Consider the following 24,515-nt stretch of genomic DNA (forward strand, 5'->3'; position numbering starts at 1 on the left):
ATGCTATATTGGCATTTTTCTAACGCTATACATCAAATCATACTCAATTGCCTTTTTCTCTTGTGCCTTGGTAGGTCCTGTACAAGAGCCTGCTAGTCATCAAGAACAGGAAGGGGAAGATATTAGTCGTGCTCTGAATTTAGAAGAAGTGGTGCAAGAATCTTCAAATGAATGGCAAAGTATAGGCAATGTTTTTCGATGACACCTTAAAATTTGAAAGCTAAAAATGTTTCTGGGACTCAAATTTTACAGTTAAAGCTTCAAGCATTGAAAATACTAACAATAGAATAATATATTATAGTTTTTCTAATTATTTACAAAAATTACCTAAAAGATCAATTCAGTTTTTTAAACTTGTAGAAGAATATTGGGAAAACACCATTTAATCTGTGCTAAGTTGTCTGTGAATCAGTGAACTCAGGTAATAATGTATACAGTTTCATCTTCGAATTCACAGCCAGTATACCTACTTAAAAAATAAACTGGAACTTTTTAGAATAGAATGATTCCCACTTTTAATGGAAGCGAAGAATAACTTCGTGGGAAAATCATGAAACTGTCCGTCAGCTTTCTTTTTCACATATTTAAGGAAATAATTGACATTGGAAACAAAATGTTGCAGAGTTGACGCATGCATGCAGTATAAAATAGTGGGGTTTTGCCTTCAATTTTTTTTCTTACATGGCACAGGAAAATGCTGTATTGCTGTTCAAAGCTTTTTTTTTCTTTTTAGTACATTTTGAGAATTCATTGAAAAAAAATAAAATACCATGATTTCATGGCTTTTATCGAGTTAAACCCTTGAGAGGGAGCATGTTCATTTCCATTCCAGCCACAGAGGCAGACAGTTGTTAGTTTTTATGGTAAAAGTCTGAGGTTTTGAACTCAGCAATACTTATTTCACAAGAATCCAAACAAGAAGAGATTCCAATGAAAGCTTCTTCTGTTGTTTGCTGTATTGGATCAGCAGGTACATATCTCAGTATCTGTGGAAAACACAGCCATATATTAAATCTGTGAAGTAAACGTACAGTTTTGTAGTAGCAGGGAGAAGGTTTGATGCACACTATGTCACCTCTATTATACAATGTTCCCTGGTGCTGTAAACAGTTATCATTTTGAATCTGTAAATTCCTCATTATTTTCTTTGTGAATTTTGGAAATATGTTACTTTTATTTGTTGTTTAAGTCATTGTTTCAGCAAAACTACCTAGTTGACTATGTAATGCTTTCAAAGGTGCCACTTGTTAAGTATATTCATAACAAAGAAACACTGGAGTAAAAGCATAGTTGTCATTTAGACATTCCAAAGACAGAAGGGTTTTTTTCTTATTTTTGCCTTGTTCTTTTGAATTTTATTTATATGTTACATATATATAGATATATATATGTGTGCTTGTATATGTATATATATATTTAAAGTTATATGAGCCTCTGTGTGGCTGATCAGTATATTTTGTAAATACTAATCCCAGTTGCAGGAATTTCATCCGTTTGGTTGCCACAAGTACTTCTAGATCAGTGGTGGATATGTTGTACTATAATACAGAGCTGGATTTTAATTTACCTTCTGAAAGATAATTGTTCTCAGATCCAAAAAGCCCTCTTCTGTAAATATTGTCTATACTTTGTCTATGATATAAACTAGTTATTTCAGATTGCTGAAGCAAGAAATGGCTGTTGGTTTTGATAGGGCATCTCTTAATTCTTTTGTTAACTGTTCGGCATATGTATATAAGTAATATAGTTGGTGACATGAAAATAACACTTTTGTTATGTGGAATATTTAATTAAAAAACATGCTAAATAATATTACTTTTTTCCAAATTCTGTTTCGTGTATTTTTTAAGCATATGATTCTGGATTCCAGAAGACTCTAAAAATTCTGTTTACCAGGAGTGCATGTCTGAATACTGCATGTAAAGAAAAGACATAAAGTTCTTCCAGAAGTGCCTTCCCTTCCAGTCAGCTTATGAGTGTTTCAGCTGTTTAAGGAAGATATTATATTTTACAGTTGTCTGGCCTCATGACATAGCACCCTGTTTATCTGTTATAGTAAAATGTGCTGTGTTGTGTGTACCATGTATAAAACCTTTTCCCTGTTACTTCAGAGAATGCTGTATAAATGCACAGCAAAGCTGGTTGGAGTTATTTGCTGTGTAGGGGATGATGATTTCCAGAGGTTGCAAAATTCAGTTTTGACAGAAGATGATTTATAACTGGTCACATCCAGATGCAAATCCATCCTTCATAATGGGAACCTTATTCCTGAATGCTTGAAAGCATTCAGTCTGCTCTAGCTGAGATTGCTTTGCCAGCAAGTAAAAACTGGTAGTGGCTGGTACCTGAAGAGAGTCTATTAAGGAGATAGAGGGGGACTTTTTACAAGAGCATGTAATGACAGGACAAGGGAGAATGACTTTAAACTGAAAGAGAGTAGGTTTCAGAGAGTAGATGTTAGAAAGAAATTCTTCATTATGACGGTGGTGAGCACTGGAACAGGTTGTCCAGAGAAGTTATGGATGCTCAGTCCCTGTAAGTGTTCAGTACCAGGGTGGATGGAGCTCTGAGCAACCTGGTCTAGTGGAAGGTGTCCCTGTCCACAGCAGGGAGGTTGGAACTAGATGATCTTTAGGGTCCCTTTCCACCCAAACCATTCTGTGATTCTGTGATGCTCAGTGAGCACATGCTAAAAAAAGATCTTGTGAGTAAAAAGATGCCATTTTTAAATGGACACTTCTCAAAGTGAACAGAGGTTTGTGTAGCCCAGGTTCCTTGGTAGGATTGAGTTGGAGGTTTTCAAAGTAGTGTATGTGTTCATGTTCAGTACAAATACACGGTAACCAATATGTTGTTGTTTTCAAAAGCAGTAGATGCGTTATTTAAGGAAAGAGAAGAACTCTTGTTCTGAGACCTGCTTGAACAGCCATGTTGTGTAGTGGGTAAGTGAACAGTGCATAGGAGTGCCCCTGTTCTTTCTGGTTTGATGTAGTAGTAGGCTTATGCTAGTCTCAGGCTTTTTGGCTTGTGTCTGCTCAGAATTTCTTTTGGTTTATGTCCATTCCTTCAGTACATGAAATTACTCTCTCCCTAGTACTGGTTGTGCGTTCCTGTTTCAGGAAAAATCCTTTTGGTTACAAATCAAGTCACCATTTAAACTGTTGGTTTTCAGCAAAACAACTGGTGAGTACTTAAAAGAATAAATTTCAGTCCAAGTTTTAATCACTTTCAAGGGACTCGTGTTGGTAAAATAATGCTTTCAGTTGCTGTCCCTGTTTTTTCTACAGGAAGTAAATGCAAAAAAACCACTTTCAGCCTCTGGGAAAGATGACTGTGAGGGAAACAAGAGTGATGAAGGCAAGGAAGAAGCTTTGGATAAATTCTGAAGTTCTGCAGTGCAGTATTTTGAAAGATGTGTTTCTCGGGTTTTTTACCTTCAATATTCTTTTCCATTTTTGAATATGGAAAAGAATATTTGCGCCACACTTGTTCGTGAAGGGCAGGATTTCACTGCCTGTTCATAGACATTTCATGCCTTGCAATATCCCCCTGGTCTGTAGCTGCCACTGCACAGACACTGGTCTCCCATAAGTCTTGTGTCCAACTGGCAGCTTTCTGGGCCATGCTAAGTCACCAGCGATGGAAGCCTGTATGCAGGCAGCTGGGTCCCAAAGTGTCATTTTCTAGTATCTGAAGATTATTCATAAATTGTGGGAGGAAAAAAAATAAACAGACCTTCATATACATGACCTTTTCCTCTGTAAAAAACAAAACTGGCCCAAGTTTCAAGTTGATTACTTTATTTCAATAATGAATATATTTAAGAGCTGTGTTCCTATAAGAACAATATGTATTCAAATTAAATCAACTACTACGTTGCAGAGTATACATCTGAATGAAGCTACAATAGAAAAATACACATAGCAACCAGTGTAGGTAATAGAAGATGTAATACTTGTTTGTATGCTTAATGATTTTGGCAGTTTTGTTTTCTTTAGTTTCTATGTATTTTCTATCATTTCATCTTCCATTGCTTCATATTAATGGACACTGATTTAAACCTACAATAGATTTAGATGTGAAATGCAATTACATAAATATTTATAGGTAACTTTCACTGGGCACTTATTAGGAATGCAGTTTCAACCTACAAAGCACTAACTGTAGTCTACAATGCATAGGCTAAAACTAAAAAAATAAAATAATTAATCAGACACTTAGATGACAGCTTGAAGAAATGGTCAGTTTAAGTAATAAAACAGTGCAATTCAGAAGAGCCTTTTATTTCCCTAAGTGTGGTTGGAAATACAATCGCCACACATTCATTTTAGTAATTCGTGAACAATTAATATCTAAAATCTAACTGAGCTACAGTTTATTTCTATGAGGCAACTACAGTACAACAGTTAAATGTTCACAGTAGTTTACTATGAGTTTGCTTTGGTGCACTGCCCTTAATAGGCATCCAGGTGTTACTCAGGCAAAAGATGAGCTGATCAAATACAACACTGCTGCAATACCAACAGAAAGACTTGAAATTCTAACATGAGATGTGCAGGACTACCTGAGATACCAGTACTGAAGGGCTTTCTTTCAGAAATTAGACTTTTTTGTTTATATGTTTATTTACTCATTTACTGTACTGCAAAATCAATGCTGTTGCAGCAGAGTTTATGTGAAGCACCGGTGACATCCAGTGGTCACTTGTGCAATCTTAGATGTTTCTCTGGGAATATCCCTTGTTTCATAACATTAGTCTAACTCAAATTTGAAATCCTCTTTCTCTCCCTCATCTACTCTTAATTCTAATGGTTTGGATGCGATGAGCAATTCATGGCACGGAAAGAATTTCCTTATTGCTATTGCTCTGCACCATATTGATTCTACAACATCTGCCCCCTCCCACATTTCACATACCTTGAACTCCCAGTGTTTGGTAAACCTTTCCATGACTGCCTAATCCTGTTATGAAAATAAATTATTCTGTGAGTGAGAGAAGGAAGATTAAAACAAAATAAAAAACAAAACAAAAAAAAATCAAAAAAACTATTTGGATAAACAGTCCTTGCAACTTCTGCACATGTTGGGTTTTTTTAACAGCAGTGTCTCAGAAATTCATTAACAGCAGTGCTCAGTGTCCAAGACATTATAACTCTTTATTTGTAATTCTGATGTTCACTAAAACGAAACCAGAAGAGTTGAGCTCAAATTAGGTGCTTGGGAGAAATAATAGAGTCCAGCATACAGTTAGGGCATCCTGAAGAAGAACAAGTAAAGTCAGAGATCTTGTTACTTCACATAAAATAAGGAAAACATCTAATAGAGCTACTTTTTACGTTCCTTTCATTCAGCTGTTGGTCAGGGATTGCCAATAGAAGTTTGTATAATGTACTGCATGCAGAACCTAATTGGCATTAAGTAACAGATTGCATCTATCTAGGTAATTGTGGCAGGTGTTATTAATTTTAAGGCAGTTATACTATGAAGCAGAGTACAGGATCCTTGAATGGCATCTTAGAGCTTCAGCGCCTAGCAATTGGTGAACCAGACCGCGATCCAGGTCGGGACCCAGAGCCTCCCTGTGGAGGGAAGAACAGAGTTAGGTTAATTAGAAGTTAATGTGTGTTTGGTGCTATACATTGAAAAACATCAGTCTTTAGTGAGTACAACAAAAAGAAGCTAAGAAAAGATAAAAGGGCTGAAGTCTGGCCTATTTTTACAAATAATAAGAAAACATCAAACTAGGAGAAAAGAATTGTGACAATTCATAAACCTGCAATTGAGAAAAGAAGCGGTTTTATAGCAAAGATGATCCAAGCTAAAATTTTGGTGTTTCATTCTTTGGAACTTAAGATTAGGCCAACTGGGTGTCTTGTCCCTTAGCTTTAGCAACTATTTTAGGCAAATCTTGAAAAATGTGCTTATGACCACAAATGTGAGGTGGTGTGCTAATTGTTACTGTAATCGGGTGATGTCCGAACTGTTTACTTCAAAAAAAAAAAGCATGTGTGTACTTTGGGGCTTTGTTTTCTTTATTTATATTCTTCTCATCTTTCAGCGCTGCCTCCCTAGTTTTACAGAACTGTTTCAAGGAAAAATCAGTCTAATTCATTTGGTAGTTTGCTTTTTTCCTTTCAAAGATGTCGTAAAGAGTGGATAACTATTGTCAAAGACTGTAGAACTGTATAAAGAAATAGTTGTTAATGCCTCCTGCTGTACAATGGGTCTAAATCAAATGAGCCTCAATAGAACTCTGATATGAATTCCACAAGTTATAACAGCTGGGAAAAGACTATCTAAAAAGTAGAACTGGTATATGTGTCTCTCAGATATATATAAATCCAAGCTAAAGTAGCTGTGATGATTATGCAAAAAAAATATTAATGGGTATTTTCAGATGTTCAAATGGAATTTTACAAATAGTGTTAGTATATAGCAATGGAATTATTGATGTATCCAAACTCCACTAAAAACTATAAGTGCACAATGTGAAAATTAGACTTAAACGGTAAACATTTGATTTTTACCTGTGCCTCTGAAGAGCTCATTCCTTTTCTTTAATTGCAACATAAGAATTCTTACTACCTCCTTGAAGTTTTCAAGCTGTCACATATATTTGAAAAACAACTCTACAATGGAAGACACATAACCTAAACTGTGTAAGAGATAAAAATGCAGGGTTTGCTACAAGTGAAGGTGCTGTTATGTCTCCTGTTGCAGAGAGGAATAGTAAGAGTCTGAGATTGGAATCTCAGACCTTCTGACTTGAAGGTGACTGCTGGTTGCATTCTTCATGTGCGAATAGTACAGTAGGTGATTTGTTATGAGCGAATGCTTTACTACCTTCGAGGGACAATACAGTCTTCGTCAAAGTACCTGCCAGTGGATATGATGTGTCTGTTTCCTGACACAGAATATGAAAAATCCTCGCGACTGACCTTTCTTCCTGTACTGTTTTCATTTATTGGCTGTCTTGGTGGAGCTGTGCTGTGACTTGAAATGGTGATCTGAACTAAATTAAAGATAATCTGACCAAATGTTTATTTTTCATATGACAGTTTTCCAATTTACCTGACTTAAGTGGTGTTGCAAGTTGCTGTACTGACATATTGTAGGAGTTCTCCCACCTAGAGTGGGAACAAGCAGGACTGCTCAAGTTGTTATTGCATCTCAGCCAGGTGTATGTGTCCATCACTGCCTTGTACTATCATTCTGTAGTTGATCGGTTTGCTTTAATTTTCACTATTCTAGATAATTTAGCAGCAATAAGCTCTGTCAGCTCATTTGTCTTCTGTATTCCAGCTCATTTGTGTGTTCAGTAACAACACTGATCCTGGTGCAGGTCTTTGTGGGACTTTGTGGACTTACCTTCTTTCCTGATGGTAACTGACTGTGTATTTTTACCTTTGTTTCCTGTCATGTAAGTAGTCACTAAGCCATGACATAACCTTCTAGTTTATCCATGCAAATCTAATTACTTCAGAAGCTTTAAGGAAGTGTGGCTGTTTCAAACATGGCAGGTTCTGGAGAGGTTTGGCTTCTCTTTTTCCTGGACTCAATTTTTTTGTACTTAAGAGTAAGTTCAGTTGTACTTTACCAGTTTAAAGATTCTGGAAAGAGTGCCCTGGCCCTCATGATAGGATCCCTTATGTCCCTTGTGAGCAGATTTATGCTCATAGAATTTTCCGCTTCCATATCCTGGCTTGTGTCCTTCACCACCCTGCAAAGAAAGATTTTCATGTATATTGCAAATTGTCACATTCAAATTGTCATATATACATTGTAATCTTTGTTTGTGATCACTGAAATGTAATACTCAAATGAGGAATTTGGAGGTTGTTGGAATAGAACAATCTTTTATGTAATAAACAAGTGAAGAAACAGGTTAGGAAATGATCTGAATAGACTCAAATCTGAGGGAAGCATCAATCTGTAAAAAATGAATTCACAATCAAAAAGTGAATGCTCGGAAGGTTAACCTGCATGACAAAACTTAGAATGTTTTAATTTCACACGTTCTAAGATGTCAAACATATCAGCTAGTTTGTAGTGTTCTGATAAGGAAAAAAAGCTTAAAGGCTTGAAGACTTTGGTATTTTGTCTTAAAATGCCAGTAATTTACATGCCATCTTGTATAAAACCAAACCTGCGGTAGAGAAGTACAATTTAATTAGTTCTGAGACAACTGTGGAAAGAATTCGTCTGGTAACTGTTTAGGCAGATCACTTTTTACTGACAGGGGTTGCAAGGAAAGGTGGGACAAAATACTTGGATTAGTGACAGTGTTAGTTTTGCAGACTGTATAAGAGCAGTTTGAACTGTGGAATAAGCACCTATCCCATCCCAGCCCTCCCTCCCATTTTTGTCCATCCCAGCCCTCCCTCCCATTTTTGTCCATCCCAGAAAAAGAAAAATGCAACAGATGAGTCTTCTAGAACTCTTAAAGGAGAGCTTTGCCATGCATTGGATTTTGCTCCCTTTGTGCTAAAGCAAAAGAAATTATTGCTGCAAGAGCTGTCAAGTTGCTGGATAAGAGCAAGCAACACAATTACCCATCTTAAAGTGCTGTGGAAGGAGGGAGGAAAGTGGAACGGGAAAAGCAAAATAGCAAAATTGAGACAAAACAAAATTATCACGTTGCTGCAGCAGCTTGAGGCAATGGAGCAAGATATGCTTTGGCCTGGCAAATAAAATGGCTGTTACTGAAAGCACATTCATCACCTACCCAGCTAAATCTGGTGAGGGATAATCCTCTTCCCTGTACATGCAAGAAATAGAAACAATGACACGATGATCACTATGGAACATAGCATCTGGGTGTGCCATACGCAGAAGAAGATGAAAAGGCAGCAAAACTTATTAAATAATGGCCAGATAATGAGGCAGGAGTTGAAAACAAGTCTACAGTCATTTCACGAAGCAAAAAAAGGTCAAAATTCATTATTGTAATTACAAGAACTGACTTTACTAGCCACGGTTTGTCAGTATTATGTATTGCAAAAGCCAACTGAACTTAGTAAATATAAGGACAGTTTCTGGTGGGTGAGGCTTGTTTGAAAGCATTACGTTTTGTTAGTTTATTACATAAAGCAATCACAGCATGAATTGAATATAAAAATCCCTATGAGTGGCTTTGATTTATCATGCCTCAAGTCAGAAGGTGCATGAGTAAGAGAACCATGGCTTCTGTGTCTTAGGCTCTTGCATTAAATTTTTCCCAATGATACCTGTAAATTTTTACTTAGTGTCATTAAAGACAATGAATCAGGCTTGCAATTGAATTAGTATGAATTAGCCCATAAATGGATGTTGCTTGAGCCCCTGAAATTGCTTACCTTTGCTTGCATTGGGGGAGGTGTACGGGGTGAGACCTACAAACCAACATAAAAAAGTTGTAAAATGAAGGCAAAAATAAATTGAGGAAGTCATCAAGCCTTTTGCAAATTGTCCACGAGTAAAAAATTGTAACTGCACTGAGAAGCTGCTCTGCTGTCTTAGGATTTGCCTAGAACACACTGGATTTATGTCTGTCTTAAAGCAGTGATAATTCCTGAATACTGCCAGTGTTGGAGACACAAGGACAAAACCCGTATATGATGAAGCTGTATAATTGACATCATTGCTGAAATTTGACCGGGCTAATGAAGGGTTCCACATGCTTTTTTGGTAGCATTAGAGTATTGTTTGTGTTCCTAGGTAAAAATTATTTTTGTATTTAAATGGCATAATGAGTGCAAAGGCACAGTACAATTAACGAGGCTCAAAATAAAGAGTAATGATTGGGGAGTGATGGTTGCTGATGGATCCTAAAGAAAAGATTTCATTTTACTGCATAACAAGCAAAGGGGAGACTTACAATGTTCTTGAAGAAGTGGACTACAGGGTTGTCATCAACAGGCCGGCCATGCTGAGATCTCTGGGGGATGGACCCGACGTGGTGGACCCTGGCTGCATGTATATCCTGAAAAACAGAGTAGGCATATCACTGAGTCAGCTGGGAAGGACAGATTATCAGTGATGGTATGAAGAGTCGTTTTCACCAGGAATGAAGAGAAAAATGCCTTGGAAATGTACAGAGATTGCACCCTAAAGCTGTCAGTGCTACAAAATGGCAAATACAGAGTGTGTATATGGACATATGTAATGTTTTTAACATTACAGCTCAGTGTGGAATTAAGCCTGTTACTGGAAAGTTTAGGTAGCAGAAACCTTTTAATTTTACCTAAGTAGGGAACTTTTCTTGAGGAGGATAGTAGAATGTAATTTTAGAAATTAAACCAGAAATAGAAAAAAACCTTAAAATTATGTTGGGTCATTTTTCATGGTAGAGCAGGAATACATCATGTATCATTTCTCAGTTCCCAAAGACTACATAACACTGGTGAACATAACAATGCAAGAACAATATGGGGTTTTTTTTTAGAATAAGGAAATCAAGTGAGGCCGACAATACTTTCTATTTTCAGTAGGGCTTCCTGGGCAAGAGTCCAAATTAAGTCAGATATATTGTTTATAAGATTGATCTCCATAGGAAAAAAAAGCAACCAATGTAGAGAAGTTCAGCTGGTTTTTATCAGGGTTGTTTTTTGCCTGCTGATGATATGTAGATACTGTTTTAAAAGCAGGAAATTCTAAGTTTTACGGGATCTGTTGGATCTCCGCAGTGTCAGGCAGGCAGCCCTACTTATACTTCTGCAGCAGTTTCTGCTTTGTCACAGTTCCAGTGTTGCCAAAATATCCTCTGTGACCATGATTAGGAAGAGAGAGCCAGTAAGCTGCCAACAGGTGTTTAGGGCAAGTTACTTCAGCCATGTGTTTGTCTTGTTAACCTACATTCAAATCGCCCATTGCTTTGCCTTTGAAACCAGCTGACTGCCTTGTCCTTAGGATAAATAAGTGCCAGATCTGAACATCCATCATTAGCAGCAGAAACTGGTTACCATCCAACTGCACAACTATTACAGTGTGGGAAGTAGAAAACTTCAAAATCAGATTTGATTGCCTGTGGGCTGTGGATTGCCACAGGCATGGAGAAAAGCTGGCATAATAGGGTTTTAGAGTTTAGATCAGGTTGAGTTTCTTGAATTTGGCATTCTGATCAATTATTGGGTGATATTAACTTGGCTTATTGAAAAGGTCATTATGCTGTAAATACAAAGTTTCTTCTGCCTGCAGTGCCGAACATCATCACTGTCTTTGAGTGTCTCCCCTTTTAATGTGAATGAAGCAGTAGCAAATCTAAAGTAATTTTTAATTACTGTTCTGAGCGATTTTAAACAATGTGTTTCCTGGTGTTACAAATAAAGTGCTTTCATTTAATCTTGTCATCAGCAAACATCATATGTCTTCAGGATCTTTGATATTATTCTCAATTTGTGACAGGTAATTTACGTTTCCCTTCAATTCATTGTTGGAATTACTCTTTCACCTGTTGTTTGTTTGTCCAGGTTTTGGATCTGAGGGGCAGAGAGCAAAATCCAGTGGTGTTTTTCTGATCTTGCTCGTATTTATGTAATAACTGATATCTATAGGTATTAAAAGGTAAACTAGAACGGATTCAGAATGAAAAGAGAAAATATATCTGGTTTATCCTGCTAGGATAGGTTACTGAGATGGTGTGATACAAGTGGACTTTTTTGAATGAAATCATCCAGTAGTCATTGTATATTTCATTAATACATTCAGATCATCACCATTTATCTTTAAATATTCTTTAAGTGCTTGGCCTTAAATGATATTCTTATTAAAACCTAATAGGAATAGAGAAGAGTAACCATGTTTTAGGAAGGGATGAAATTTACTTCTTATTTCTTTGTATTACTGGTCTCTATTGCCCAGCAGCTGCAGCAAGTTCTCCCTGCATCTCTTGCAACGTTGTAAGGAATTTCAGTCTTGAGAATTGCCAATAGAAAGTATCCCTGGCTTCCATATCTATGTATTTTGAAATGCACTTGCAAAATATAAGTTGAATTCAGAGCCCTTGGGTACTGCTGGTGAAGTTTAAAATGGAGATGCCTCTGTTTGTGCCCTTAAAGAAAATTTAAACATACAATAATTTTTCAGTAACTGAATGGGAGAACACTCAGCTTTTCCCGTTCCCAGTTGTTATGTTTGACCTTAATAAAGGATCCCTACTAAGTCAACTCCGCTGTACATTAAAAAAAGCCAAAAACAACCCTTAGGCTGAATTATCTTAATAGATAAAATTTGCCAGTACTGGAAATCTAAGCAGTAATTGGGAGATATCATGACACAAATGCAGTTTGCAACTTCACTGTGAAATTATTAGTTTTAAAGATTAATAATGTAACTAAGAATTCTTAAAAATACATGTAAAATCCCTACAATTATCCTGTCATGCGGAGTGATTCAATATTGCAATGTTTTGCAGTCTTTTCTGGTGCTTCAGAGGAAGGTTTACTCTGTCACCTACCTTAGGCATGTCAGCCAAAAAGAAAAAGAGTAACTGTGAATACGATGCAAAGAAAACATGCAGGTATTTTAAGTCTCAGCATTAGTTGGCATGGCATTCCCTGTATTAGCCATCTACTTTCACATCAGACTAATTACATTTACTGGCACAACTTATATTAACACCTGGAAGGAGCTATAAATAAAAAAAATTAAAAAAATTAAAAAAATTGCAGCTTCTTTAACAGTATGTGCTCCACTTGGGGTTTTCTGCAAGATTATTACATTTCCAATTTACCTGAAGATACGTGTGTGTGTGTGTATATGTGTGTACGTGTGTATATACGTGTGTGTATGTATATATATATATATATATATGCACACTTTTCGGTGTTGTGCAACAGCTGACTCCGGGTATAAAAAGTATAAGAATTGTTGTTAAGCAGGCTTGTATTTAGTGATGAAATCCCATGAAATCCATCCCTGACTTTGCTTGCTATAAACACGGTATGTCAGATCTTACAACTCATTAAGGGAGACTTTTAAATGCGTATTATAAGCTGTCAATGGGAGCTCTCATCCTCCACAAGGGGATTGCTTATAGCTGAAGAGCCCATAGATGTGTAAATAGAAACATAAAGCTCTAATTCCTACTCAGTTTGTTATAAGCTTTAGTGACAATAACAGCATTAAAATACTTTGGGTTTGGAGTACTTGCATTTACAGCTTTTTTTCAATCCCCTTCAGTTATCACTGTTAAGTGGTTTTGTTGCCTACTTTACGATGTGAGATGATAATCTAAACACATCCTATGTTGTTTCTCTACTGGCAAAATCCAAATACATATGAAATAAGAAATAGCTGATTTAAAATGTAGTCAAACTAAGTAAAGATTTTTGACATTCATAAGAATGAAAAACAATTAACATTTCCTTGGTCCAATGGATTTTCTTCACAAGATGCCCAATGAGTCAGTGTGCATGAATTTAAAAGAAATCATAAAAAAAATCAACAAATTTTAGATTCATACAGACATGAAAAGTACATTTAGATTGGCTTAGAAAACCAAACTGTTCCGCAACCTACAGGATGTAATGCTTACCCAGCCCCACCCCCCCCACTAAGACATTTTCAACCATACAGGTAGACTAAAATTAGCTTTTAAACATCGTGATGAACATCTCTCATCAGGTGAGAGGCTGAAAAGGCTGAAAGATTATAGGCAATTTGTAAGCTGCTCAGCTTACAAATACCGCTGATTTTGTATTAGTCCTTGAAATGGATTCTGAATCCAGACTCTAAGGAAATTCCTACCCAGGTTTGAATTTCTGTAGTTAGTACCATTTCAAAACAGTATGCTAAACAGGAATTGAGACACATCCTTTCAGTAAATCTTACTCGGCGTTTACATTTTGGTTTTTTTTAAATGAGGAAATTTTATTATATAGTTTGACTAGAACAATCTGGTAGGCACTTGAATAGAGAAATTGCTTCATCTTGGAATTTGGAGGGACTTTGTGTTCCTGGGTGTAGCTGGCACTGTGTCAGAGCCCTCCAGTGCTACTACCCAGCCTCTCATCAGGCAGCAACAGAACATACAGCACGTGTCATGTGAGGATGTATTTTTCAGTGCTTATTCTAGTAGTAATATAATTTCTGTGAACATGCACTGCTAAACCAGAGCTGTGTTATACCGGTGTCATTGCTTCAATCTTCATTCATGTACAACCCAAGTACCAATTTGCTCTTTGTGATGGTGTTTGTTCCAGGCTGTTCACAGCTTGCTGATCTGTTAAAAAAAGCAATGTGTATACTGACAGCTTCCCCACTGGCTGGTCTGATGTTGCCATTATAGTTAATTACCAAATTCAGCAGGCTTTTCTAATCACTTTAAAAAAAATGGGCCACACATCCTTGTAATGGTACTGATAATTTTTACTAATGTGGAAATTAAGACAGAAATGAAATTACTTGCTCAAATTGTCCTTACAGAGGACAATTGGCAGCAAGAGAGATGTAGAGTACAAAAGATTCTGCCTTCCAGAGTTGTGCTGGGATTGTTAATACAATCTTTGTCTAGAAATAGGTGACAAAAAAAAGAGGTAGAACTCTTACCAGAGTGATGGGAATAACAAACATGTCAGTAAAGACTAGAGATGACTGAAAAATAAGAAATGCAAGGAAGATAAGAAAGATGGCATGAAGGAGGAAACAATGGAGAACACCATCAGGAGAAGCACCAGTTGATAATTCAGAACCACATTTCCCTATAACACTCTTATTCTTAGTGCCTTGCTCACAAATTAGCAGGTGAAAGAATTACTGGAGAAAAAAAGAAGAATCAAGATAGTTGTTCAGGAGAGAAATTCTGGTTTATGATGGAACCAGAGTGAGAGACGGGTGCCATCATACCTTCTGGGTTTTTCCCCATGACCTATTTATTCCATTGTTGTGACACTTGATAAATGGTTTCAGAGGCACAACCCAATGCTTTAATTTGCCTTTTCTTTTCTGAAGCATTTTTCTGCCCATCATGAATCATTTCATTCAAATATTTTTCATGACAGAGGTTCTTTATCTGCTTGGACAGAATCTGTGGTGCATATTCAGTATTGTCCTCTGTGTTGTTTATCAAGTTGGTATTGATTGCGTAGATTAAACCTTGTTGAAATGATCCATGGCTTGTGTGGGGTTTTTTTTGGCTGGGTTTTTGGTTTTGTTTGGTGGGTTTTTTTGAGAATGATCACTCCAGCAAAAAAAGAGACTTTGGCTAGTATTCTCAGAGTAGCTTCTGCTACCAGCAGATTTCACAGCGTTAAGGACTTAACTGTACGTGGTCAAGATACAGAAGCATCCTAGAGCAGTATTCACCGTGATAAATTTCTACTGATCACCTGTATATATATTTGGTGGAGATGCATCTGTTTGTTGGTGCTGCTACAGTGAAAAAATGTAACATTGTGGATATGGCTATTGGTAAGAAAGCAGAAATTTTTAAATATTTCAAAAAGTCCCGTTCCCTAGTATTTTCATATAGTCATGAAACTCTTAGAATGAACAAGATAGGAATTTTCAGGAAAACAAAAATATAAATACCAGGTGCACACTATCCCTTTATAGCTGCTGACCAGAAATAAAGAGGAGAAAAACCCCTTGATTTCTGGAAATAAATATTTCATCTTTCAGACTGCATGCAGTCACCCACCCACAAAGTATTTTATCAGTTCTCAACTTTGAAGGGACTGGCCCAATTTTATTTCTTTTCTGCCTTCAATAGGTAAGCAAATGACAAGCTAAACTCTTGTACAGGTTGTTAAAAGTACTATTGCCTGTATCAGCATAACTTGGAGAGAGCATAACAGTAAGGAGAGTTTACTCTTACAAAAAAATAAGACATGGCATGGTTAATAGCTTATTTCTTTTAACAAATACTGTCACTCTGAGGTAAAAATTCCACCAATAGAGTTAGTATAAAATAAGGAAGACAGATCACCCCAAACCTAAGGCTTGTACAGCTTCCAAGGCACATTAATTGAATGAGGTATCATCAGAAATGAAAAAGTAGATGCATCATAAGCAAAAAGTTAAAGAGAGCTAAGGCTCATCTTGGGTCTGCAGAAGTAATTCTGTGTTTTACAAATGTTTTTTAAATTGCTTTGTAAGAGATTCAGTAAAATCAGCTGAAAATGGCAGTGGATGATTTTTTGTGCAGCTCAAAATGAAACCAAGTAACTTTTGAGAGAAATGAGTAACAGAACATGTCTAACAGGAGACCATTTCAGGAACAACATAAGATATTTTGCATGACTACACAAGATGAAAGCCAGAATTGTCACTAATGGTATGTGATGACAGAGGTACAAAACAAAGTCAGTGGGAAAAAAATACTTTTGTCTCAGTTTTCTATTGGGCAGTGTTTACCATGGTACAATCTCAAAACAACTGAAGAACAAAAACATTAATTTTAGCATCATAAGATGTCAATTGCTAAGGATAATGCAGTACTTCCTTTACAAGGAAATAATATATCCGATGGGAAAAAAACCCAATATAACAGATTTTAGTCTAAAATTGTTTCTTTTTTATCAAACTGGTTCATCATCAGATAAATAAACAGATGGAAAAAAACTCAATGTTAGGTAGAGAAATACCTCATGTCACATTTTCATTAGATCTATTTGACCTTCTCCCTGCCCCTCCCACTTGTTTAAACAAACACACCCCCACCTCCATATATAGTAGTAAAATTACATCCAGACCTTACTCTCAGCTGGGGTGTGGGGCCCTGCAGGTGAAAATGAGAGGAATTGTTGAGAACAGCCAAGGCCAGTTACTACCAAAAGACCCAAAAGCTGGCCCTCCAGCAGCCATGCCATTAGGCTGAGGCTCAGGCAAAGTGCACCAGCAAGCCTGGAACTTCACCAAGTGCTCAAAAGAATCCTTTGCGCTCTTCTTCAGCTCCCACTTAAACTTGTTGTTATTACTACTACTATTATTATTATATCATACCTGTGGATAGAAGACTCTAGAAAAAGTTAGGCAAAAACTGTACTGAAATATCCTGTTTGTTAGAAGTTCAATGAAAGGGGGAAACCTTTTGATGCAAACTGATTAGAAACAGAGACCTTTAAAATGCTTCAGTTGACTAATGTGTATTTTAGCCTGAACATGTTGCTAACACATTTCTGAATTTAAGAGTCAAAAAGAGACCATATAAAAGACAGTAAAAGCAGTGAAGCCGATTGGCTTTTCCTGTCTGCCCAGTCATGATTTTCTCTTTAACTTGTAATACAAATCAGCAAGCCCCAACTACTTTGTCCCATTTCTGAACAAACTTTGCCATGCAGCTGCTGCCAGATTGAGAACAAAGCATCACTAATACTTCACCAAAAGTTAGTGCTTGCATTTCTAAGCATCACTTACAGAGCATTTACTTGGTCCAACTCCCAAATTCATTTAGTTTGTAATAATCACTTTAAGCAGTAATTTCCTTGAAAATGCAAGTTCCAGTACATTAAATAATGTGTTAAGTATTAGGCATGAATAACATGTGTATGGCCATACGTGTGTTAAATGAACATGTCAAAATCAATCCTATGTAATGTTGGCTCCTAAGTGTACTCACCTGTTAATACTTTCTGGTTTTGTATGGGTGACAATTTTTTAAACCAGACAGATCTAAAGCGCTCAGAAGGTTCTACCACTGCACAAGCTAAAGGAGATTCAAACTGGCAGTTCTGATACATTAATTCATGTTTAGCTATTCATCATTCATTAGTACCTGCTACAAACAAGAGGCCAGATTCAGTTCCCATTATCATAAAGCGAGAACATCAGATTTGGAGCTTCAGTTATTCAAAAACCTAGTCCTTTCCTTCCAGAAGGCAACCTCTTTTTATTTCTGTCCAATGAACTGTCTCAGCTGAATTTTGGAGAAGAGCATACAGCCTCTTTTAATGATCTGAAAACCCGTCATGTACAAGTAATAGTTTGTTGCAACTTCTGTTAATAGATTAAAGCATTTAAAACAAATTAAATCATTAGTACACCGGTTGTTGTGATATAAACAGTTTAATGAATACATAAAGCACATATAAAGCAAAAGATTAAAACAAAATTATTGTTACAACCACCATAAACTATATAAAAATATTTTTTACAAGCACACTGCTTGCACAGCAGGTTTTACAAAACAGAGTATCATGAGCAATACCACTCCCTGAAAACTCAGAATTGGAAATAAAAATCACAGTAAGTATTAACTTAAATCAATGCTAGTCTGACTAGTATACGATGTGATTTAACTCCTTTTCAAATTCTTCACGGTGCTGTAGTATACATTAAAGCTTCCACAGCAAATGTGTATAGAGTTCAAGTGCAAGAAAAGAAAAATTATTAAATTATTCTGATTAATTTATCTCTCCCTGGCATTATTTAAAACTGTGGTTCCTAAACTTTTTGCCTGTGCATGTTTATTGCAACCATTTTTGTAGATCCCTGTTCCAGCAACTGCTAAACTTAGGAGTCGGTTTGGAACTGTTGTTTCAGAAATTCTGATCCCAAACCCTGATTCTGCTCAAGATGAGAAGAACTTCAGCCCAGTGCTCCTCATACCTTTTATCTGTCTATAGGATGGGGAAGCCCCATCTCCTTCCATATTCCTTGCACCCAGACACATAGATATTGGGAAAGAAATATAGGAGCAAGGCTTCATACAGGCAACAGAAGAACTTTACAAGATTGCATACAAAACTGAAGCAAAATGCATAAGAAAAATTGATTTAATCTTTCACTAAGTCTGGCCTTAGCCTGTTGTTTACTCTCACACACAATTACTTTGGTTTGCTGCATCTGTGTCACAAACGTTGTTTAAAGTTTAGTACGTTAATGCAGAATGTTAAACCAGGACAGAAAAGTTCTTGTTTCACAATCCAAACTTTAGTAGGAAAAACAAAAATCATAAACAAAAGAATTACAAAAGCATAAAAAGCTGCGTCAAAGAAACAAAATAGCAATCAGTACATACTGAAGTTGAATACAGGCTAGAATCTAGGAGGCACAGTAAACATTTGATCATTTTAACAAACTTACTTAGATGCTTTACAAATGTTTAGATAAATATTCTATAAAGATTAGGAAGGAAATAATTTATCCTTATGCTCTTCTCTCTCGCATGCGTTTTAAAATGTCTGCACCACAGTTTCTTTCTGTCACCATTTTAAATTGTTCTTTAGTACAATTAAATTTGAGCTGTGCACAACAGCAGTTTTGTTTGGAATATTCTGTCTTAAATTTTTTTCTTAAAAGTACAAAATTCAAGCTGATTTTGATTGACTTTCAGCTATCCAAAAACATTGATGGGGATGGGATTGGGGGAACAAGGGCCACTGTGCTTACTGTCCCTTAGAGAAGGGGTATTTCTGTACATTCCAGTATTTCTATTTTTAACAACTCCCATGGGACTTCCATGCACTCTTAATTTAACTTCAGAATTGCAGGGTAAGGGAGAACCTGTTCCATAGGAGTAGAAGAGGCCATGAAACAGTCCCAGCATTGTTCCTACCCCACCTTTCTGTACACAATAGTGAATATTATTCATTAACATGTTTCTTAGCCATGGTTGCAAGAAGAAAATGCCTCCACAAAGAATTTATGTGTTTTGCTTGAATGTCAGCCCTAAATCTGTACAAAGAGCAAGTGTTGTCTTTGCATTCCAGTGCTTGCTGGTGTGGGTAGTGGAGATATACACTCCCACTGGGGCATGGACTGGCTGAAAAATGAAGATTACAAGAAAGGCAGCTGCAGAATTGCTTTGAAATGCTTCAAAATAAATCAAAAACAAGTGGAAGCAAATAAACAGTGCAGCTCTAGGAACTTTTGCACTTCAAGCCTTTGAAAGTTATCCTTTAAGGTGCTTTTCTTGATCTTATTTACCAAAGACCTGTTTACTTAATGGAGTCTGGAAACTGCCAAGGGACTTCATTCTATTTTAAGTCATCCATGAACACTATCTATCAGTAGTCATACTCAACAAAATTCAGCAAATGACAACAACTATTTAGGGTTTAAGCACAAGTAAGACTATTAGCCATCTGGATTTCCCCTGTGTACACATGTATAAATAAATGACACCACAAGGCTTCCTTGATACAAGAAACCAAAAGGCATTGTTTTAAAGGCTAAATAAGTAATAGTTGAAACAACTGTCTGTGCCACTTGCTCAATACTTTGTACACTGTCCTCCCATGAGAGAACTTCCTAGGAATGTTTCCTAGGACATGCATCAATATTATCATTGTGTGGAACAGTGCTAAAGATGCTTTGGCGTTGAAGTCCTAATGTGATTGACTTTTGCCAAGATAATAAAACTTCTCTGGGCTTCCAGCTCAGATCTGCAAGTCAGGGCTCTGTAACACTACGTGTAGTTGCTCTTAAGAAAAACTACTTCCGGTAGGTAAAAAAAAAAAAGTTAGAATTGTCCATAATTCTGTACTGTTTTGCAGACATTTAAGTGCTTCAAAATAGCAGTTTACTGAACAGCAACAGAGATAAAAGAGATGATCTCCTGCCCTCATACATAATTATGTAGAGATCTGTAGAGAATCATAACAATCATGTTCATGCCAAAGGATAAAATACATAATCTGTACAACTTGCAGTCATTTTTTAGCCATTACTTCTAAAAAGTGAGTTGACTGGTTTGATTTATTGCCAAGCAGGAACATACATACCTCTGTGTATTCCATATGCAGAATCTAACTTTTTGGTATTGTTTCCTTTGTGTACAAAGAACATTTCATATACTATTTTTCACTGAGTAACACAGTACATGAATAAAACAGCAAGAGTTGAGCTAGCCAACCAGGTTCCAGAAAATAACAGTGTTGGGAACAGCCTCTGATATTTGCAGAAACTGCTTGTTGCATGTATGAACATTACATACCTACAGAAACAACTGCCTGGTTGCTAAAACTGTCAGCAGCATTACAGGCCCCAGTTTGTAAATGTGAACAATGAAAAGAACAAAACACACAGCTTGCTTAGTACTGGCTACCAAGTGTGAGAAGCTTCTGGTTTTAAGTTTCTAGGGTATTTTTCATCCAGTGGTCTCTACATTACATCAGCTCTTCAGGGAAGGGCTATTATACACTGTGGAGCTTCCAGGTGTGGAGCTGTGAAGTACACTGACAGCCTGCAGCTGTTGTACCACCACAAATCAGTTTTACACCACAGAGTAGTACGTACTCTGTCCCAGTGTAAAATTATAAGATGGCACATATCACAGGTTAGAAATACTGCATAGACCTCAAAGGTTGTCAAAGGTTATTCATGGGCCCAGTCAGCAATTATAAGCATTGCTTTTTGCAACACACAACTTAAGCAACTACAATAAATTCAGCTAAAAGAAGGTTTTACAGCCCTACAGCAGTTCCATTAAAATACTTATGTAGTGTGTGGACACACAAACACAAGATTCCACTTATCATTTATGTGGCAAAGCGTACAGCAAAAATATCTTAAACTTTGCCACTTGAGTAATAGTGAACTAATATGCCAGCTGCATAATTTATCAGAGGAGGCAGGTTAATACTGGAAAAGGAAAGAATTCAATTAATAGCCTTTCATCAATACCTTGAAGAAATGGCTTGTTATAAAACTTCTAATATGAAATGCTTGGAATATATCCTAACTTCTTGCCAGAATAAAGCAGCTGGACAGTTTTGCATATCTGGGATTCAGGATAATATCTGTCAAACCATCTCCTCGTCAGTGCTGTCAACTGAGCTTAAAACATGATTTTTCACAAGCAGGCTGAGAATTTGGCCACAATTCTTTTTCTAACATCTATTTCCAAGTTTGTCTCTCAGTTAGTGCCAAGTGTCTTGCATTTAGTGCTCTCATCCAGCTCCCTTTTGCAAATATTTAAAAATAACGTACAAAAGCAGAGCATACAAAAACATACAATGCACATTAAATATTCATAAAAATTCCTCTCAGTAATGTTTCTATAGCCACCTGGAATTCTAATACTCCTTGTTACTATCCAGAATAGCTCCTCTTGTTTCCCAGATCCCAGATCTATGCTTTTTTTGTGGTTGTTTTCAGTTTAAAGCCAAGCATTACATTACAAGTACCACCTTGCTGGCTAAGTCAACTCTTGCATTAAAGCAGTTAGACCTTTCTTTGAGACCCACCCTTCCTATTTAATTGTACTGTATTTTCCTGTAGCCTTGCAGTTCTCTATTCCTCAGAGCTCACCTTGCCCGAGCCCCGCCGGGGAACGTGTCTTTCACCTCCAAAGAATCTGCCCAGCGAGTCAAGTAGACCCGAGTCTCTGTGCCTTGGAGATCCATGTCTAGCATGGTCTATAGTGCTTGCAGATGCCATTTTTGATCCGTGCCGGAAAGAGGAGCGTTTTTGTGAAGCCATCAAATCCGAATTCTCTGAAGCTGCTGCACTGTCTTCTTGGATGGTCTGTAGCTCGTCTGACTCTGAGGGCCGATCTTTGAAGGTGTTGTCTTCTCTTCCTGGGGCATCTCGGGAAAAGAGGCGGATCAAGTGGGGGCGACCAGTCGTGTCAGCTGGGTTGGCCTCAGGCCAGGCATTCTTTGGGTCTGCTGTGCCTTTGGAGTCTGTCACCGCTGGGTTCTTCGTGGAGGTCCCATTGTTCTGGTTCACATCTGCCTCTCCTGCAAACAACAAGGATGAGATATGAATACAGGCCTGTGAAAAACAGCCCTAGAACAATGCTGCTTTCTTTCCCTTGCCTTGAGATGCTCATTTCATACAAAACCCGTAATATGTGCAGTTGTAATGAAACTATGTTCTCTACCAGCCTTTAAGAACATTAAGCTATCTTGGAACTGAAACCGGGATGATGTTCTCACACAGATTTGCAGTAGTTCTAGGTGGGGTTTTTTGGTGTGTTTTTTTTTTTTTTTAATTTAACATATTTATAAATAGATCAATAGATTACTTGAAGCACAACTGAAACTAACTTTCTTGCTGATGAGAGGCTTTCAGTGAACAATCAGAATTCACATACGTTCCCGTGAGGACTGCAACACTAAACTGTGCCCTTTTTTTCCAAAGCAGAAGAAAAAAATAAATAATTAAAGTGACACTGTAGATCTGTGCATTCACAAGTGCAAATTCCCTCTCCACGATGTCAGAACTTTTGGCCCCGTTTGGAATCCCTCACTGTAACTTCAGTATGAATCAAACAGGCATAATGAGGGGAGGGGGCTCTTTTTCCACTCTTCAATTGTCCTCACTTCAGAAAAGGCAGACAACACTAAACTGCAATTTCTGCTTGGCCTCCCGTCACAGTTTTTCTCCATGTATGATTATTCTGGCACTCGGGGTACAATGTCCTAGTGCTGAAGGCCTAGAGCAAAACTGTACAATTTGCATTTAGTGCTTGTGAGAAGTGATAAAAAACAGTTATCAGAAACTGACAAGCTTTTAGCCAAGAAAGGTGCCAAGAAAGACCCCTGTGGTGAAAGTGAAATGCCCGCTGCCTTCTCCACAGCTGAGTTCTGATGCATGCAGTAAAATATCTGAAAAGCATCAGCTGCAGCACAGTTAGCCCTTCACCTGTAGTAGCTCTTTCTATCAGTGATAAAAAGATTTATTGAGGTTTTTTTTAGTCTATACTATGATCCCTACTGTTCTAAGTAGAACTGCATCCACTGATGACTATGTCTTATCTCTACGGAACACCAAAAGAGTATTAGTAGGTCATTGCTTGAGAAGCAACCTTCAAGCACAGATACCTCTCACAAACTCTGTGTCAGAAACATCTTTTGCAGTTAAGGAGGCTCAGAATTTCAGAAATAGGCTACTGTTAGTCATGTTACCTTTAGGGTCTGCTTATTATCTTGTTACATCCTCATTTGATTTGGTCCTTGTTGCCATGGGAGGGAAAGGATCTTGTAAATACTGTTATGTTTTCGAAGTACTCTGGGCTCAAGTACTTCGCTGATTCACCAGAGCAATTTCACTTATTGACAGTTATTTCATATGGTTTTGCCCACCCACAGGACACCAAAGAAAACTTTTTTAAGGCTGAGAATAACTCTCAAATAATATTATGGATACCCACACAAGACAGTAATGATGGCTTTTGCAAATAAACACCTGTATGTAGGTTACAATTGGTTGTAACCAGCCTGCTAGTTTTTCATATAAAAACATAAAGTGCAGTTTTGCTGTGCAATATTTTTTTTATTTCTGTGAAAACTACCTAGAAAATGTTAAGGGACTTCAAGAAAAATTTCTTTGGTTAAAATATCTGAAAGTATCTCTCAGGAATACAATTATTTATCCAACACTAACTGTCACTGAAGACCTCATTAGTGGGGAAATATTTGCTGGCAACTTTGGGACTTGGGTTTCCCTGAAAAGATACTCTCAAACTTATTAGAAACCGTTCATATACCCAAATTATTTTCTTAATATAACAAAAGAAAAGTAACTAGCTTGGATATGTGGCACATTCTAAAACTGCAAAACATTTTAAACAGCAACTCTAAGCTTAGATTCTATACCATAATACAAATCCATTCAAGGACAGAAAAAGAAAAGCAAACAAAAGAGTTATT

General features: G+C 37.0%; 2 protein-coding genes across 10 annotated transcripts in view; one reads left to right on the plus strand and one right to left on the minus strand.

Annotated features, from left to right (window-relative positions):
* The window catches only part of ZNF236 (zinc finger protein 236), a 70,809-nt gene extending 68,982 nt beyond the window's left edge, over positions 1-1,827 (plus strand). For all 7 annotated transcript variants that reach the window (XM_032688677.1, XM_032688593.1, XM_032688601.1 and 4 more), the window contains one exon: positions 75-1,827. In XM_032688677.1, the coding sequence (XP_032544568.1) occupies positions 75-202 (128 nt within the window). In that variant the 3' untranslated portion in view covers positions 203-1,827. The remainder of the gene's footprint in view (positions 1-74) is intronic.
* Positions 1,828-3,783: 1,956 nt separating this feature from the next.
* The window catches only part of MBP (myelin basic protein), a 115,739-nt gene continuing 95,007 nt past the window's right edge, over positions 3,784-24,515 (minus strand). For all 3 annotated transcript variants that reach the window (XM_032706144.1, XM_032706226.1, XM_032706308.1), the window contains exons 4-9: positions 22,171-22,601; positions 9,857-9,961; positions 9,336-9,371; positions 8,726-8,758; positions 7,598-7,720; positions 3,784-5,579 (exon numbers count right to left, since the gene is read on the minus strand). In XM_032706144.1, the coding sequence (XP_032562035.1) occupies positions 5,523-5,579; positions 7,598-7,720; positions 8,726-8,758; positions 9,336-9,371; positions 9,857-9,961; positions 22,171-22,601 (785 nt within the window). In that variant the 3' untranslated portion in view covers positions 3,784-5,522. The remainder of the gene's footprint in view (positions 5,580-7,597; positions 7,721-8,725; positions 8,759-9,335; positions 9,372-9,856; positions 9,962-22,170; positions 22,602-24,515) is intronic.

Source organism: Chiroxiphia lanceolata, chromosome 1 (genome assembly GCF_009829145.1).
Source record: "Chiroxiphia lanceolata isolate bChiLan1 chromosome 1, bChiLan1.pri, whole genome shotgun sequence".
In the NCBI taxonomy this organism is placed as follows: domain Eukaryota; kingdom Metazoa; phylum Chordata; class Aves; order Passeriformes; family Pipridae; genus Chiroxiphia; species Chiroxiphia lanceolata.